The sequence below is a fragment of the Cololabis saira genome, chromosome 10 (genome assembly GCF_033807715.1).
Source record: "Cololabis saira isolate AMF1-May2022 chromosome 10, fColSai1.1, whole genome shotgun sequence".
In the NCBI taxonomy this organism is placed as follows: domain Eukaryota; kingdom Metazoa; phylum Chordata; class Actinopteri; order Beloniformes; family Belonidae; genus Cololabis; species Cololabis saira.
In genome coordinates, this window is record NC_084596.1 from 47,452,268 (window position 1) to 47,468,852 (window position 16,585).

A 16,585-nucleotide genomic window follows, 5' to 3' on the forward strand; every position below is an offset into this window, starting at 1 on the left:
GTGGCCCGGCACTCATTTGTTATGTCCTCAGTCACTCTACAGTTGGAAGCGGTGGGTGACGAGGAGGTTCCCGGCACGGCGTGTCCTGCACCGCGGCTGCAGCAGCACCAGAGTCCTGACTGACGCTGAGCTTCAAACACAGAGGGACACGATCAGCGCTATTATATTGTAAGTCTGATATGTGATGACATTAAAAGTATGACATGAATCTGGCTTCATTTCACCACCTCACCGCCTGCGTCGCCAGTTCCCCATATCTTCAAAATGTTCTGGCGCGAGGGTCAGGGTTGGCGTAAAGATAAACACATTTTTGGTTATTTTTTTTTTTTTAATCCCAACCTTTGCGTAGAAAGTGGCGTGCACACCTTTCAAGCCCTGTTTTGTGCACAAGCAAGCTTGATAAATGAGGCCCCAGGACTGTAGCTTAGGTAGAGCACTGGGTGATGAAAATGGGAAAAAAATTGGGGATAAAAATATTAAGAAAAAAAAAACATTATTCATACACCCACCGGCCAGTATATTAGGTACTATCCAACTGCTCATTAACGCAAATTTTTTATCAGCCAATCACATGGCAGCATTCAATGCATTTAGGCATGTAGACGATCGGTCAAGACGATCTGCTGCAGTTCAAACCGAGCATCAGAATGGGGAAAAGGTGATTTTAGTGACCTATTTCAGAAACTGCTGATCTATTGAGATTTTCACCCACAACAATCTCTTGGGTTTAGAATAGTCTGAATAGGAGAAAATATCCAGTGATTGGCAGTTCTGTGGGCGCAAATGCCTTCTTGATGCCAGAGGTCAGGGGAGAACAGGCAGACTGGTTCAAGCTGATAGAAATGCCATTGTGATTTGCAGGTTACATCATTGTGTGTATCTAAATCATGCAGGACAGGGGGGGTGGGTTGACGACGGGAATTGGGAAACACTGACTTACGCCAACCTTGATGTGTGCGTGAGGGGCCACAATTTTTCACATTCATTTCCTTTTTTGAACATCCAACCATGAGCGTGGAATGTGGCGTATGCAAGTTTTTTGTGTATCTATTTGTACATAAGGCCCCTGATCTTCAGGGGTGTGCCCTGGGCCTCCTGGTGCTGGGGGTGCTGCTTATGTGGGGGTGTGGCCCTTGGTGACGGGTGCCTCCTTGGCTGCTCTGCCCATTGGGGCTGGGAGCGGCTGGCCCTTACATGCCTGTTAGGGGATCTGGTGGGTGATAGAATGGTGATAGTGACACATTTGCTACTGTATCATTATTATCCGTATAATTACTAATATTGTTGTTATTTTTGCTACTACTACTACTACTACTACTACTACTACTACTGCTACTACTTGTTTGTTGTACAGTCCGGAGCTTCGGGAGCTGCGTGCTGGCCTGCGTTCCCGGTAACCCCCCGCCACCCCCGGTCATCCCGTTGCTGCTTCCACCTGCCTTCGGCAGGAGGGTCCCCCCTTATGAGCCTGGTCCTGCTCAAGGTTTCTTCCCTCCTAAAGGGGAGTTTTTCTTGCCACTGTTTGGCTTAAGGCTTTTCTCCCACTAGGGGAGTTTTTACCTGCCATTGTTTATGTAATAATTGCTCGGGGGTTTTTGTTCATGTTCTGGGACTCTGGAAAGCGTCTAGAGACAACATCTGTTGTATTAGACGCTATACAAATAAAATTGAATTGAATTACTACTACTGTCATTCAGCCGACTTTCATATTTCATGTAACGGTCTCTACAGCAACGTAGCTGTCTTGAGTCTTTTGGAGAAGGAGCTCCAGGGATCTACAACAGACTTCCTCAGGAACTGAAGACCCTTCTTGTATATGTGTTGTTAGTCTTCCAGTTCAGGCTGCTGGAGATGTAAATACCCAGATATCTATAGTCCTCAATTCTCTCCATATCCTTAACCAGAATTCTCATGGGCCACAACACTGTCAGTCAGTATCTCCCTAGTCGTTAAGCATGTGATTGCTTTCGGCCATCTCCACCAAACAGTCTACCAGTGCTCTCTATTCCTCCTCCTGTCCATCTCTGATACACCTAAGGTGGACTGAGTCGACTGAATTGTAATGAAAACCTGCAGTACATATAACAGCAAGGGGGACAGGACAGCACCCTGTGGTGGTCCAATATCACTTACCACACAGACAGGTAGTGGGCGATCCAAGACACAGTGGACAGCAACGGCACCCTCTCCAGGCTTGCTTGTACTTGTTTGCACGTTTCTGTTCCATGTATTTATTTATTAACAGGAGTTTAGAGAAAATTTAAGAAAACAGGCTAAATGTGTATGTTGTCCAAGCATTACTTTCATAGCCGCACTGACAGTACCAACAGAGGTTCAACGTTCAAAGGAAGTAATACAAATTAAAGCTGCAAGCAGCGATGAATGGGCCCTCGCACCCTTGTGCACGTTCAAGCATGCTGCAGTGGAAGTGCTTGTATAATTTGCATGTCAATGTCTTCAGGCCTGGACATTTAGCGGATAACACCACCCACGACTCTCTATATAAAACCATTCAAAAGTTATGGCAGAAAATAGGGACTATCAAATATCGACCAATCAGAAGAAGGAGTGGAGCTAATTTGCACCAATTTTGTTCAAGGACACAAAACCGAGTCCGATGACACCACCCACGAGTCTTTATGTCAAACCATTCAAAAGTTATGGCAGAAAGTTCTTTAACAGTAAAATACTGAGAATTAGAGACGAAATCTGCTTTAGAGACTTCCCTAGGCTCTGACTTGACTCTAGACTGTTTTGATCCTATAGACCTCCCTGAGCTGACCTCACTCGTAAATAGAGCTAAGTCTACCACATGTATGTCAGACCCCATCCCGACTCGACTATTCAAAAATGTTTTTTCTCTTATTGACAATACTGGACCAAATCAACCTATCCCTAAGCTTAGGATATGTACCACAGACTTTCAAAGTGGCAGTAATTAAACCTTTACTTAAAAAACCTTCTCTTGACCCAGACACCTTAGCTAACTATAGGCCAATTTCCAACCTTCCATTTGTGTCTAAAATTGTGGAAAATGCAGTTTCAAGCCAGTTATGTGACTACTTCTATAGAAATGATCTGTTTGAAGTCTTTCAGTCAGGGTTTAGAATGCATCATCGCACAGACAGCACTGGTTCGAGTTACGAATGACCTTCTTATGGCCTCAGATAAGGGATTAGTATCCATATTGGTTCTACTGGACCTCAGTGCTGCTTTTGACACTGTAGATCATGGCATTTTACTGCACAGGTTAGAGCATGTTGTTGGGATTAAAGGGACAGCTCTATGTTGGTTTAAATCATATCTATCTGACAGGTTCCAGTTTGTTCATGTATAGGAGGTTTCGTCAGAACAGTCAAGGGTCAGTTATGGTGTTCCGCAGGGTTCAGTGCTAGGGCCAATATTGTTCAGTTTATATATGCAGCCATTGGGAAGTATATTCCAGAATCACGGCATACATTTTCATTGTTATGCTGATGATATGCAGCTTTATTTGTCTATGAAGCCGGATGAAACAGAACCATTAGTTAAACTTCAGGCATGTCTTAAGGACATCAAGGACTGGATGTCCAGAAATTTCTTGCTTCTAAATTCAGATAAAACAGAGGTTATCATTCTTGGTCCAGAGCATTTTAGGAAGGGATTAGATGGTGTTGTGATGGCTTCCAGTGCAACTGTGAGAAACCTTGGTGTTGTTTTCGATCAGGATTTGTCGTTTAAACCATATGTTAATCAGGTTTGTAAAATAGCATTTTTCCATCTCCGTAATATTGCAAAAATTAGGAAAATCCTCTCGCAGAGGGATGCAGAAAAACTAGTTCATGCGTTTGTATCTTCTAGACTAGATTACTGTAATGTGTTATTAGCAGGATGTCCAAGTAATTTGCTAAATAGGCTCCAGCTGATCCAAAATGCAGGAGCACGAGTACTGACAGGAATCAGCAGGAGAGACCACGTCTCTCCAATGTTAGCGTCGCTCCACTGGCTACCTGTAAAATTCAGACTCCAATTTAAAATTTTATTACTTGCATATAAAGCCCAAAACGGCTCAGCTCCGCAGTATTTACAAGACCAGGGGCCTCATTTAAAATGGACTGCGTAGGAGTCATACTAAAAGTGCACGTACACCCAAAAGCCGGAAATGCCGGGCGCAAAGAAAAATCCGGATCAATAAAACCATGTGCACGCACACTTGCACGCAATGTTCGCTTTATAAATCACAGTCCAGCTGGAAGGCTGCGCAGCTTAATCCGCCTCATATCCCGCCCTCTACACACCTCTACACTTTTTACCATAAATGCATATGGATGAGCCTACTGAGCATGCGTAGTGGCTTCCTGCAGCCTGTTTGGCGTCAGAATGAATGAGAGGGTGTCCAGCCACCGTGACACTGACTTTCACAGAGACTTAGATCTAGATGTTGTAGATGATGTGGAGGACAGGAAAACCACATTATTTGGTGGTCACAGTAAAGGTTAGAATAAGTATATAAATAGTATACAATAAAATAAAGCGAGTGAGTGGCAGCACGCCGTTGCTGCCCGTTAGTGCCACAACGCAATTACCACTGGGGACAGGGGGGACATGTCTTTTCAAAATCACATATTTGTCCCCCCCCACTTTACAGTTTAAAAACTAACGGTAGGCTCAGCCTTTGATTGCAAATCCTCAAACTGTCTGTGCGAAAGCGATGCGAAGACAGGAGCGGAGCCCCGCTCCCCCTCCTCCCCTCAAAGCTGCTCAGGGCGGATTTATGGTTCTGCGTCACACCAACGCAGAGCCTACGGCGTAGGGTACGCGGCGACACGCACCATACGCCGTACCCTACGGCGTAGGCTCTGCGTTGGTGTAACACAGAACCATAATTCAGGCTTAAAGTAAACACAACATGCGCGCACCCGGCATGACAGGCAGATACACACAGGGAGACGAGACTATTTATTTAATTTTTATTTTGTTTAAAACTTTATCCTTATGAACGCAATTGTTATATAGTCCAACCTTATTTTAATCAGAACACTTTCTTTTTCCTCTTCGGCTCGGGCCCCCCGGGTATAAATGGATCTGTAAGTCTGATATGTGATGACATTGACTATGTTTACATGCAGTCCACATTCGTGTTATTGCCAATCGTCTTAAGTAGATTCTTACGGGAGGGTAAGGGTTGCCGTAGGGATCCGCAGATTTTTCGGTTAGTTTTTTCTTTTTAGAACCGAGGCTTTGCGTAGATGGCGGCTTCCGCAACTTTCAGGCGATTTTTCTTCGCAAGCAAGCTTTATAGATGAGGCCCCTGATAGTGCCTTATGTTCCTGGCAGAGCTCTCCGCTCTCAGAGTGCAGGTTTACTCGTAGTTCCTAGAGTATCTAAATGTAGATTTGGAGGGCGGGCGTTCTGCTATTAGGCACCATTACTATGAAACCAACTTCCAATCTGGGTTAAGGAGGCTGACACCATCTCCACCTTTAAAACTAAACTTAAAACCTTTCTGTTTAGTAAAGCCTATAGTTAGTGTTTAGTAAACCTCTAGCTGGTGTTGGTAAATCTCTAGGTAGTGTAAACTCTAGTGTGTTAGAGTCAGTAGTCATAGTTGCAGCTATAGAACAAGACTATAATAGTTAGTCTCAAGTATAGCTTTGCGGTAGATATGCTGCTATATGCCTATGCTGCAGGGGGGCACCGACATGATCCGCTGGGCGGTGCCTCTCACCCTTCTTCTCCTCTCCCTTTCCCTTCCTCTCTTCTCCATTTCCATTTTTATAAATGTCTCATAGCTATCGTTTTGTCCATCGCTCCTGTAGTGTCTTGTGCTGGCCCTCCCTTTTCTCTTTTTTGTGCATGTTTGCAGGCCGGAGCCTCGGGAGCTGCGTTCTGGCCTGCGGTCCTGGCCCCCCCCCCATCCCCGGTCATCCCGTTGCTGCTTCCATCTGCCTACGTGGATGTCTGCTGTGTGCTGCTGACGTCCCCCGCACACCTGGGTGCACGTTACGGTTCGGGCCGCATTAACTGCCGAAGGAATGGCATAAATTTCGCCAAAATTACACAATTAATTCAAAATGGCCGACTTCCTCTTCAGTTTCGGCCATGCCGCCAAGAGACTTTTCTTTAAGTTGCGACATGATACAGGGGTGTACCGATTTTCGTGCATGTACGTCAAACCGTGTTGTGGGGCTTGAGGCACAAAGTTTTTTCTGTATGGACCAGTCAGATGAAGGGGGGGCACGCTTTTTGGTGTCTCTCGTCGCCACGGTAACGCTTTTGACTTAGAAAAGTAATGCGCGTCGTGGCAGGATCGAGACGGACATTTTGATGTATAACACACCTGGGTGCACGTTACGGTTCGTACAGGTGTGTACCGATTTTCGTGGATGTACGTCAAACCGTATTGTGGGGCTTGAGGCATAAAGTTTTCTAGGGGGCGCTGTTGAGCCGTGGATGATGTCATTTCTGATATGCTTATTATGATAAGTTGAGTTTTATGTGAACAGCCAAATGTGTTTTTTCCCCCTTTGAAGGGAATATGGCTATAAAATAATGTCATAATTTGATGATACATGATTTTGTAAATGTAAAATCTCAATCCAAGCATCCCTGCGCTCTGTGCGAGTCTCTCGGTGCATCTCGCTCTATGCGCTGTGCAACTGTGCGTCACGGTGCTCCAGAGTTTACGCTCGACGGTAGAAGCCTGATGGATGAAGTCTCTTGTGTGAAAGCTCGTGAAATGTACTGTAGAATGTCAACAAACTTTACGTAAATTCCCAAAAGCCATGAGAAGTCAACAAAATGGCCACGACCGGCAGGACATGAAATGATGGTGGGGGAAGCAGTTTCACTACTATGAAGGATTAAATCATGAATTATGGTCAAAGAAAGGTGTGGATAGACTGAAAATGACAACAAAAGGGTAAGGAAATAAAATATACTGCTTTTGATAGGGATAGTTTTGGGATTTGCTGACGTAGGCTGTGAAATGTGAATTTTGGCTTTCGGTTTGTTTTAAGATTGGCATCAAGTCGTCGGCCCAGAAAAGATTATGTTCGGTATCATCTGAAAGTGTAGCTTTTTCTTGTTTCATATGATACCCACTACGTTGGGGTGGAGAAAATTGATCTTGCGTTCTGTCGCGTTTTGTTGTGTTGCTCCGGTTGGGGGCGCCATCTTTGTTGCATATGTATTTTTAAGTTGTTATAAATCTAATTATTTGTTGACACTGCAACAAGTATTATTTGTTGATACTTGGAGTTTTGAAATATTAGCTTTAGGGCTTCTTGTTTGAGAAACAGTTGAAAGAAAATACCCTGACAGCACTTGAGTAACTTTTTTCCACACATGAACTTTGCATACAGCGGCTGGACCCGGTACCGAGTACGTCAGGGGGAAGGGGTTAAGCGCTGCCCGGTCTCTATATGATTGGAGCAGGAGATTGGTTTGCATTGCTGGCAGTAAGTCAAGACTTGTTCCCAGTGCATGTTGGACTTCGGCAGGACTGCCCTTTGTCACCGGTTCTTTTCATAATTTTTATGGACAGGATTTCTAGGCGTAGTCAGGGGCCGGAGGGGATCCGGTTTGGGAACTACCGGATTTCATCTCTGCTTTGTGCGGATGATCTTGTCCTGTTGGCTTCATTGGCCCGGGACCTTCAGTATGTGCAGGGGCGGTTTGAAGCTGGGTGCAACACGGCAGGGATGAGAATCAGCACCTCCTAAACCGAGACCATGGTTCTCCACCGGGAAATGGTGGCGTGCCTTCTCCGGGTGGGGGGAGAAGTCCTGCCTCAGTTGGAGGAGTTCAAGTTCACGAGTGAGGGAACAATGGAGCGTGAGATTGACAGATGGATAGGTGCAGCGTCCGCAGTTTTACCGGTCAATCAACGCTCCCACCCTCACCTATGGTCATGAACTTTGGTTAATGACCGAAAACATCGTGGATACAAGCGGTCGAGATGAGTTTCCTCTGCAGGGTGGCTGGACACTTCCTTAGAGATAGGGTGAGAAGCTCAGTCAGTCGGGAGGAGCTTGGGAGTCGAGCCGCTGCTCCTTCACATTGAGAGGAGTCAGCTGAGGTGGCTTGGGCATCTGTATCGGATGCCTCCTGGACGCCTCCCTAGGGAGGTGTTCCAGGCATGTCCCTCCGGGAGGAGACCCTGGGGAAGACCCAGGACATGCTGGAGAGACTATGTCTTTCAGCTCGGAACGTCTCAGACTCCCCTCGGAAGAGCTGAAGGAAGTGTCTGGGGATCCCTGTTGAGACTGCTGTCCCCGCGACCCGGTTCCGGATAAGCGGCGGAAAATGGATGGATGGATGGATGGATGGATGGATGGGTTCTCTTACACGTCAGTGTTCATTCCTCCATCCTCTTACATGGTCTACATCTTCTCTGTGAACTTGATGTTGCCATCAACCGAGTGAATGTGTTTAATGAAAGCCTCTTATTCTTGGGTATGGATTTGACTCAGGTATCATCCACATATCTGAACTAGTAGCTTGGTCTTGTAGGAGCAGAGGGCTCTGCTTTCCAATCCCTGCATCTAAATTTTAATAGGTTACAACGGAGAATCCATGCCATGTGTTTCTTTCCTTAAAACTGGTTATTGGATGAAATACTTGGTGGAGAGGCAGCGATCCACCATCTTTTTCCCACCTATTGGAAACACTCCACATCAGATACAGAAATGGAGGTGTATAAAGGTTACACCATGAAAACTCTCACATTGTCGAAATACTTGTGGATCCACAGTAACTGTAAACAAGTGATTGTGGTTTGAGTTACTTGTAAAAGCTTACCTGCACAGCTGTTGTCACACTGTTGGAGCGTTGGAACCGACGGTATCTGACCATGAGAGAGAGAGAAACAAGCCATAAATATGGATCAGCCATAACATAACAACCAGTGATGGGTAACATGACAGAACACTGTCAAAATCTAATGTTCTACTGGGAAAACCTGTATCCAAGCATGCACTTGCCACCATCGTAAAAAGTTTTGCACACCAATTGCACCCCCCAAAATGGCAACATCATTCCCCCACAGCAGTGACATTAGGTCAGTAGTGGAGGCCTAAACAATTATCTTAGGTAGTGCCCAAAGAACACAATAAAAGAGTCTGATGTGCTCATTTGGTCTCTAAACTCCCAGTCTTATGGGATCCGATGGTACCACACAAGTACAGTGTCTTTCTGTTTTCTCAGATTTGTCTATTGTGCATGCTCATGAGCTCAGCACACTGGCAAGCCTCCAGGAATTTGACACACAAGTGACTTCAGCAAAGCTTGGCTAATGTGTACAACATCTGCATTGTCAAACAAGAAGAAATTGGATCATGTCTACAAAAATATTAAGCAAGGCTACATAACTGCCCCCCTCCCACATCTCTCTCCCTGCTACTCCTCATCCTGGCACACACTTCACCAAGGAAAGGATAAACCCCCCCCACCAAGACCATTAAAAAAACATTAGAGGACTTCCGGTGCAGCGCATGGAGTATGAGCGCACATTTCAAGCTCCTGCTAAAAACCTTTCATCCAACCTTTCAAACCCTTATCTGTTCGTTTTTACATCAACTGACTAACTACAACCGCTAGCAGCACTACTACTACTGCAGAAAAAATTTCAAAATCTGGGAGCATTTCACTCGAGGAGCACAGGGTTTCGTTAGCCGCCAACTTCAGGTCGTTTGCCAGTTTGGACTCCAAGCTGGACAAGATTCAAGTCGAAGTTGCAGGTAATGGTCGGCGCATAACTGATCTGGAGTCTAACGCCGAGGATGTCAGCATAAGTTTGCAGCAGCTCGAGGTTACATGCTCCGTGTTGCAGGTAGACAACAAGGAGCTGAGAACTAAACTATCTGACCTAGAGGGACGCAGCAGAAGACATAATCAGAATCAGAATCATGTTTATTTGGCCAAGTCAAGTCAAACAAGACATGGAATTTGACTTGGTTATTTTCGCTCACTGTACAGTAAATAGGCAATAGACAAATGACAGCTTGTATTAACATATATACGATTTTTTTTAAAGTGAAAGGTGCAGCAGTATGGGGTAGACATGATTATTGAAAGGTGCATTGTTACAGCATATGATTGTGGTTGTTATTAGGGCCTGAGCACTTACATTGCGAAGGCCCTATTGCATCTGTAAGAATTTTTAGGGCCCGGGCGCTGACAGCGCGATGAAATGAGGGCCTTTTTGCTCCCCTAAACTTGCCCCAAAAGTCACCAAATTTTGCACGCAAGCCAGGCCTGGCGAAAAATGTGATATTTAATGGTTTGCATTAATGGGCATGGCAAAATGGAACAACAGCGCCCCCTAGAAAACTTTGTGCCTCAAGCCCTACAATACGGTTTGACGTACATGCACGAAAATCGGTACACACCTGTATCATGTCGTAACTTAAAGAAAAGTCTCTTAGCGCCATGGCCGAAACCGAACAGGAAGTCGGCCATTTTGAATTAATCGTGTAATTTTGGCGCAATTTATGCCATCCCTTCGGCAGTTAATACGGCCCGAACCGTAACGTGCAACCAGGTGTGTTATAGATCAAAAAGTGCGTCTCCCTGCGACGACGCACATTACTTTTCTCAGTCAAAATCGTTACCGTGGTGATGATAGATGCAAAAAAGCGCGCCCCCTCCCTTCATCTGATTGGTCCATATTTGCTAGTTCCTACTTTCTGCCATAACTTTTGAATGGTTTGACATACAGAGTCGTGGGTGGTGTCATCGGACTCGGTTTTGACTCCTTCACCTTAATTGGTGCAAATTAGCCCGGCCCCTTCTTCTGATTGGTCGAAATGTGATAGTTCTGATTTTCTGCAATAACTTTTGAATGGTCATCCGCTAAATGTCCAGGCCTGAAGACATCTACATGCAAGTCATACAAGCACTTCCACTGCAGTACGCCTGAACGTGCACAAGGGTGCGAGGGCCCGTTCATCGCTGCTTGCAGCTTTATTTTTACTTGTTTTTCTTAACTGACAGAAGACTTTGGTATTGCCAAAACTAGGGATGCCCCGATACCGATACTGGTATCGGTATCGGGGCCGATACTGCCCTCATATACTGGTACTCGTACTCACAAAAAATTCTCCAATACCACGCACCGAGGGGGAGACGTTGAGCTGCCCCGCGTATCCCCGGGTCAGTCTGCAGCCTGGCTGAGCAGCAGCAGCAGGGCTGCAGCTCTGTGGCTATAGCCAGCTGTTCCATGTTTCAGTAAATTATATCTTCCTTAATTATACATACTGGACAAACTTTACTCACAGGGAACTTTATTAAACACTCCACGTAACTCACAGTACGACATAAACAATCCCATTGTTAGATTCCGGTTAGCCGTTAGCTGCGTTAGCCGATTAGCCGCGTTAGCCGCGCCGACAGCCTGCAGTCTGTCTTGCTTCTGTCGTCGTCCCTTATTTTGAAATATGTCCACCCTGCTGACGTCCTGCTTACATTAATTGTCACTATCTTGCCTGAAACGGCACTCTATATAACCCTACTGTAAGGTCGTTTCCGAATTCGGACACTACCGCACTACATGCTACATACTGCAAAGTATGCACTGAATACTGCCTACTGAATGAACGATTCAGTACGCTGCTCCAGCAGACCGTTCACATAGCAGTGTGCTACAGTGTATCCCAGAATGCATCTCGCACCAAAACGTCAGCGAAAGATGAGATTTAAAAGCAGACTAGAGTGCTTCTCAATCCTGGTCCTCGTGGGCCCCTGTCCTGCATGTTTTAGATGTTTCCCTGCACCAAACACACCTGATTCTAATTAAAGGTCCTAATTAGCTTGTCACCAAGGTCTGCACAACTCTGTTGATGACACAGGTACTTTTATCACGGTGTGCTGAAGCAGGGGAGCATCTAAAACATGCAAGAGGACCAGGATTGAGAAACACTGAGCTGTTGTAATTCCAGCTGTAGCGCTGTTAATATGCCACTTTATTACGTTTTAACATCTTTTAACATTCAGGCGTAAAAGTAAGGCGTAGAAATTTAATCGGATGTTTCGGGGATCAGAAGAGCCGCCGCGAGAACAGACGCGATCGCGGGTCAAACTACGGCGTCGTCCCGGGGAGAAACCTGCAGCCCTGTGGAGAATTGTCGCCGGCTGAAATATAAATGGAAAATAAATGTTGGTTTAATAGATGAAATCTAACAGTCGTAGCTCTCACGTTAGTTTGTCTGAATATAAAGTGAAGCTTCATGTTTTACTAGATAGATATATATAGACAGAACAAAGCTATATAGCTTATAGCTCAACGGGTTGAGTGGGTGACTTTCGTACAGCAAACGGCAGTTTGATTCCAGTCGGGCCATATTTTGCAAATTTCCCCGATGTGGGACTAATAAAGGATTATCTTATTTTAAATGTTGAAATAGCAGTAAAACCAAATTCATTGATGAAATGACATAAGGGATGGAAATGGATTTTAATAAATGTATTGAAATGAACATATCAGTCTATTGAAGTTCATTTTATTGTATTATTAACAAGTTTCTAACCCTAACCCTCTCTGTCGAGTAGCTCTCTCTCCATCTTCTCCTCCTTGTCCAAACCCTCTCTCTGCATCTATTTATTTCAGCTCCCGGACAAATTCTCTGTCAAAACACAGCAATGAAAAGTAGTTATTTCATGAAACGACAACGAACTACCGATATATAACGTTGTCATAACACTTAGTTCACTTTTATTTATGTAGCAAGCACGCTAAGATAACTAACAAAAACCTAACATACTATTAAAAACCCACAATTTTTAATCGTTGTCATACAGCATACTACTTACTACACTTTGGCCAAATCAGTGTATACGAATGTATAGTAGTATGCGAATTCGGAAACGGCCTAAGAATGGGATTGTTTATGGTCTTCTTCTTCTCTGTTTTATTGGCGGATCGCAACCAACTTTAAGGTGCATACCGCCACCTACAGTACAAGAGTGTGTAACATCATTTCATTTAGCCTGTTTTTTAAATTCTATTTGATTGTTTATGTTGTTTCCAGAGGTGGGTAGAGGAGCCAAAAATTGTACTCAAGTAAAATAACTGTTACTTCAGAATAATATGACTCAAGTGGAAGTAAAAAGTAGTCATCCAAATAATTACTTGAGTAAAAGTAAAAAAGTACTTGGTGAAAAAACTACTCAAGTACTGAGTAACTGTTGAGTAACGTCTGAAGTACAAAATAATCATCTTCAGGCAAATTAAATCAATAAAATAAATAAAGAATTTCTCAATTAAATCAAATTAATCTTAAAGTAAATTCAAGTACTTCAATAAATAATAAAATAATAACAGAATAAAAAAAATAAATTAAGCACAACTAGCACAAAATTTCAAGCCTTTGTACTTTTCTTTTTTAACCAGGCAGAACTAGAACAAACATGAACTCATAGAAACTCTGTGTGTGTTTGAGTCTGTGTAAATGTGACAAAACATGCAAAAACAGACATTTTTCCCAGTGATGTCATGAGATTGACGCGTACGTGGATAAAAGGGATAAAAGAAAAGTAACAGTAACAATGTAGCCTAGCTGGCCGAGTTTTGTTTAAAATTGAATTTCTGTTGCAAATAAAACCTGTCTTCCAATTTTTCATTGCATTTTTAGCCTAGTTATTTTTATGGTAGAAGTATCGGATCGGTACTCGGTATCGGCGAGTACACAAATTAAAATACTGGTACTCGTACTCGGTGTGAAAAAAATGGTATCGGGACATCCCTAGCCAAAACCCACTTCTGCAATTTAGGAATTTCTACAAGTTAGGAATTACATACACCTCAATTCCCTCACAAACCTCAAGTTAATCCTCTCAATATTTTTCTCTCTCTGTCAACTCCACAGCTAAAGGTACCATATCTAATCTACACTTGGGAACAAGATCTAAATTACACTTTTACAGACGATATATGGGACTCAGTACTTGATCGGATTCAGTCTTTGTCTTTGTGTTCCCGACACGCACTTTTGCAATTTAAAGTAGTGCATAGCACCCATATATCCAAAACTAAACTGGATCGAATATATTCTGATGTCAATCCTACATGTGACAAATGTAAAAGTGCACCTGCTTCACTCTATCACATGCATTGGTCGTGTCCCTCTATAGGTAACTTTTGGACATCAGTTTTACAAATAATGTCAGGAATCATTTGCCACCAAATTGAGCCAAATCCTCTGACTGCAATTTTTAGAATTGCTCCAGATTTGGATTTGCCCAAAGCTAAACTCAGTGTTCTGGCTTTTGCTTCCTTATTGGCTCGACGACGTATCACACTTAAATGATGCCGTCTGCACCTCCTTCCGTCTCACGTTGGCATTTTTTGAGAAACCCACAACAATATTCTTAGTAGCTTCATCCCCCCACCCCTCTTTTTTCTTTTTTTAAATCTACTTAATTATTTATTTATTTTCTTATTAATTCGTTTATTTTACTTTCTCTCCCTTGATATATGTTTTTTTTGGCTTTGTCTTGTATATTTATCTAACTTCAATACTAATTTCAATACCAATGTGCATTTACTTCTTCTTGCCATACACTGTTGTCTGTAACTTTGCTATGCTTGATTTTTATTTATTCACAATGCTGTGAATAAATTATTGAATTATAATTAAATTAAATTAAATTATTAAATTATAATTATCTTATGGTCAGATGGTGTTATTTGTCTGTCCATGTTTGGGCAATGAGGTGTTTTGTGGTCTGGTTGGGGGCTGATAAGGGGAAAAAAAATCTTCTTCCTGTAAAGTTAATGTTTTATTCATTACTTTTCATTGATAAAAAGACATCTGAAAGAAAGAACAAAAACATTAAAACTTGGTCTTATCCAACTGAACAGGAAATGCTCCTCCCATTCTCTGTCTGTGCTTTTTTTATTATCAGTTTTTCCTATGTTAACTTTAACATTTGTCCTTCTATGCCATACATATATACAGTGGGGCAAAAACGTATTTAGTCGGATATCAGTTGTGCAAGTTATCCCACTTAAAAAGATAATATTTTATATGATATACCCTTTGTTGGCAATGACAGAGGTCAAATGTTTTCTGCAAGTCTTCAAAAGGTTTTCATACACTATTGCTGGTATTTTGGTCCACTCCTCCATGCAGATCTCCTCTAGAGCAGTGATTGGTCCGTTCCTCCATGCAGATCTCCTCTAGAGCAGTGATTGGTCCGTTCCTCCATGATCTCCTCTAGAGCAGTGATTGGTCCGTTCCTCCATGATCTCCTCTAGAGCAGTGATTGGTCCGTTCCTCCATGCAGATCTCCTCTAGAGCAGTGATTGGTCCGTTCCTCCATGATCTCCTCTAGAGCAGTGATTGGTCCGTTCCTCCATGATCTCCTCTAGAGCAGTGATTGGTCCGTTCCTCCATGATCTCCTCTAGAGCAGTGATGTTTTGGGGCTGTCGCTGGGCTACACGGACTTTCAACTCCCTCCAAAGATTTTCTATGGGGTTGAGATCTGGACACTGGCTAGGCCACTCCAGGACCTTGAAATGTTTCTGACGAAGCCACTCCTTCGTTGCCGGGGCGATGTGTTTGGGATCATTGTCCTGCTGAAAGACCCAGCCACGAGGTTTTCATTAAAAAATCTCACGATACACGGCCCCATTCATTTTTTCCCTTAAACGGATCAGTCATCCTGGTCCCTTTGCAGAAAAACATCCCCAAAGCATGATGTTTCCACCCCTGTGCTTCACAGTAGGTTTGGTGTTCTTTGGATGCAACTCAGCTTTCTTTCTCCTCCGAACCCAACGAGTTGTGTTTCCAGCAAAAAGTTCTATTTAGTTTCATCTGACCATATAACATTCTCCCAATCCTCTTCTGCATCATCCAAATACTCTCTAGCAAACTTCAGACGGGCCTGGACATGTACTGTCTTCAGCAGGGGGAACGTCTGGCCCTGCAGGATCTGAGTCCCTGACCGTAGTGTGTTACTGATGGTTCCTTTGTTACTCTGGTCCCAGCTCTCTGCAGGTCATTCACTAGTTTTGGGATTGAGTGTTGCGTAGGTTCCGCGTTAAGTAGCGGAGAAGTGAAAATGGGGAGCAGGTGAAAGTTGTCGGTCCATTGAATGGGGAATTTACATTTCTCAAACGCCCCAACAGCACCATTGATAAAGGTACAGTGATATGTGTTCTTTGTGGAAAGCAGTGGCGCCAGCAGAAAAAAAATCTGATGGTGGCTAGTGGGTGGCAAGGCAAATTCTTAGGGTGGCACACCCAACCAAAAAAAAATTATATATATATATATATATATATATATATATATATGTATATATATATATATATATATATATATATATATATGTATATGTATGTATATATATATATGTATATATACACTTTACTTTTATATATTTTATATTTATATATTTTAACAGTATTTTATTATCACTTTACTTATATTCACTGCCAGCCTGTTTCAGAGTCCGTTTTCCGATCTACCGAAGCCAAAATAATATCGTATTTACGACTATGTGAACACCGAAACCCCCTGAATAAAGGGGAGAGTCTCTTCTGTCCTCAGAAAAAGGAATTTTGTTCCTACCGTCTGCCGTTCGTTCGTAATCTGCAGTAGAATG

General features: G+C 43.3%; 1 protein-coding gene across 1 annotated transcript in view; it reads right to left on the reverse strand.

The window, feature by feature from the left end:
• Nucleotides 1-16,585, reverse strand: part of LOC133453163 (disks large-associated protein 1-like) — a 181,122-nt gene that overhangs the window by 43,222 nt on the left and 121,315 nt on the right. Inside the window, exon 10 of the mRNA XM_061733057.1 lies at nt 8,782-8,827. Coding sequence (XP_061589041.1) covers nt 8,782-8,827 — 46 coding nt within the window. The remainder of the gene's footprint in view (nt 1-8,781; nt 8,828-16,585) is intronic.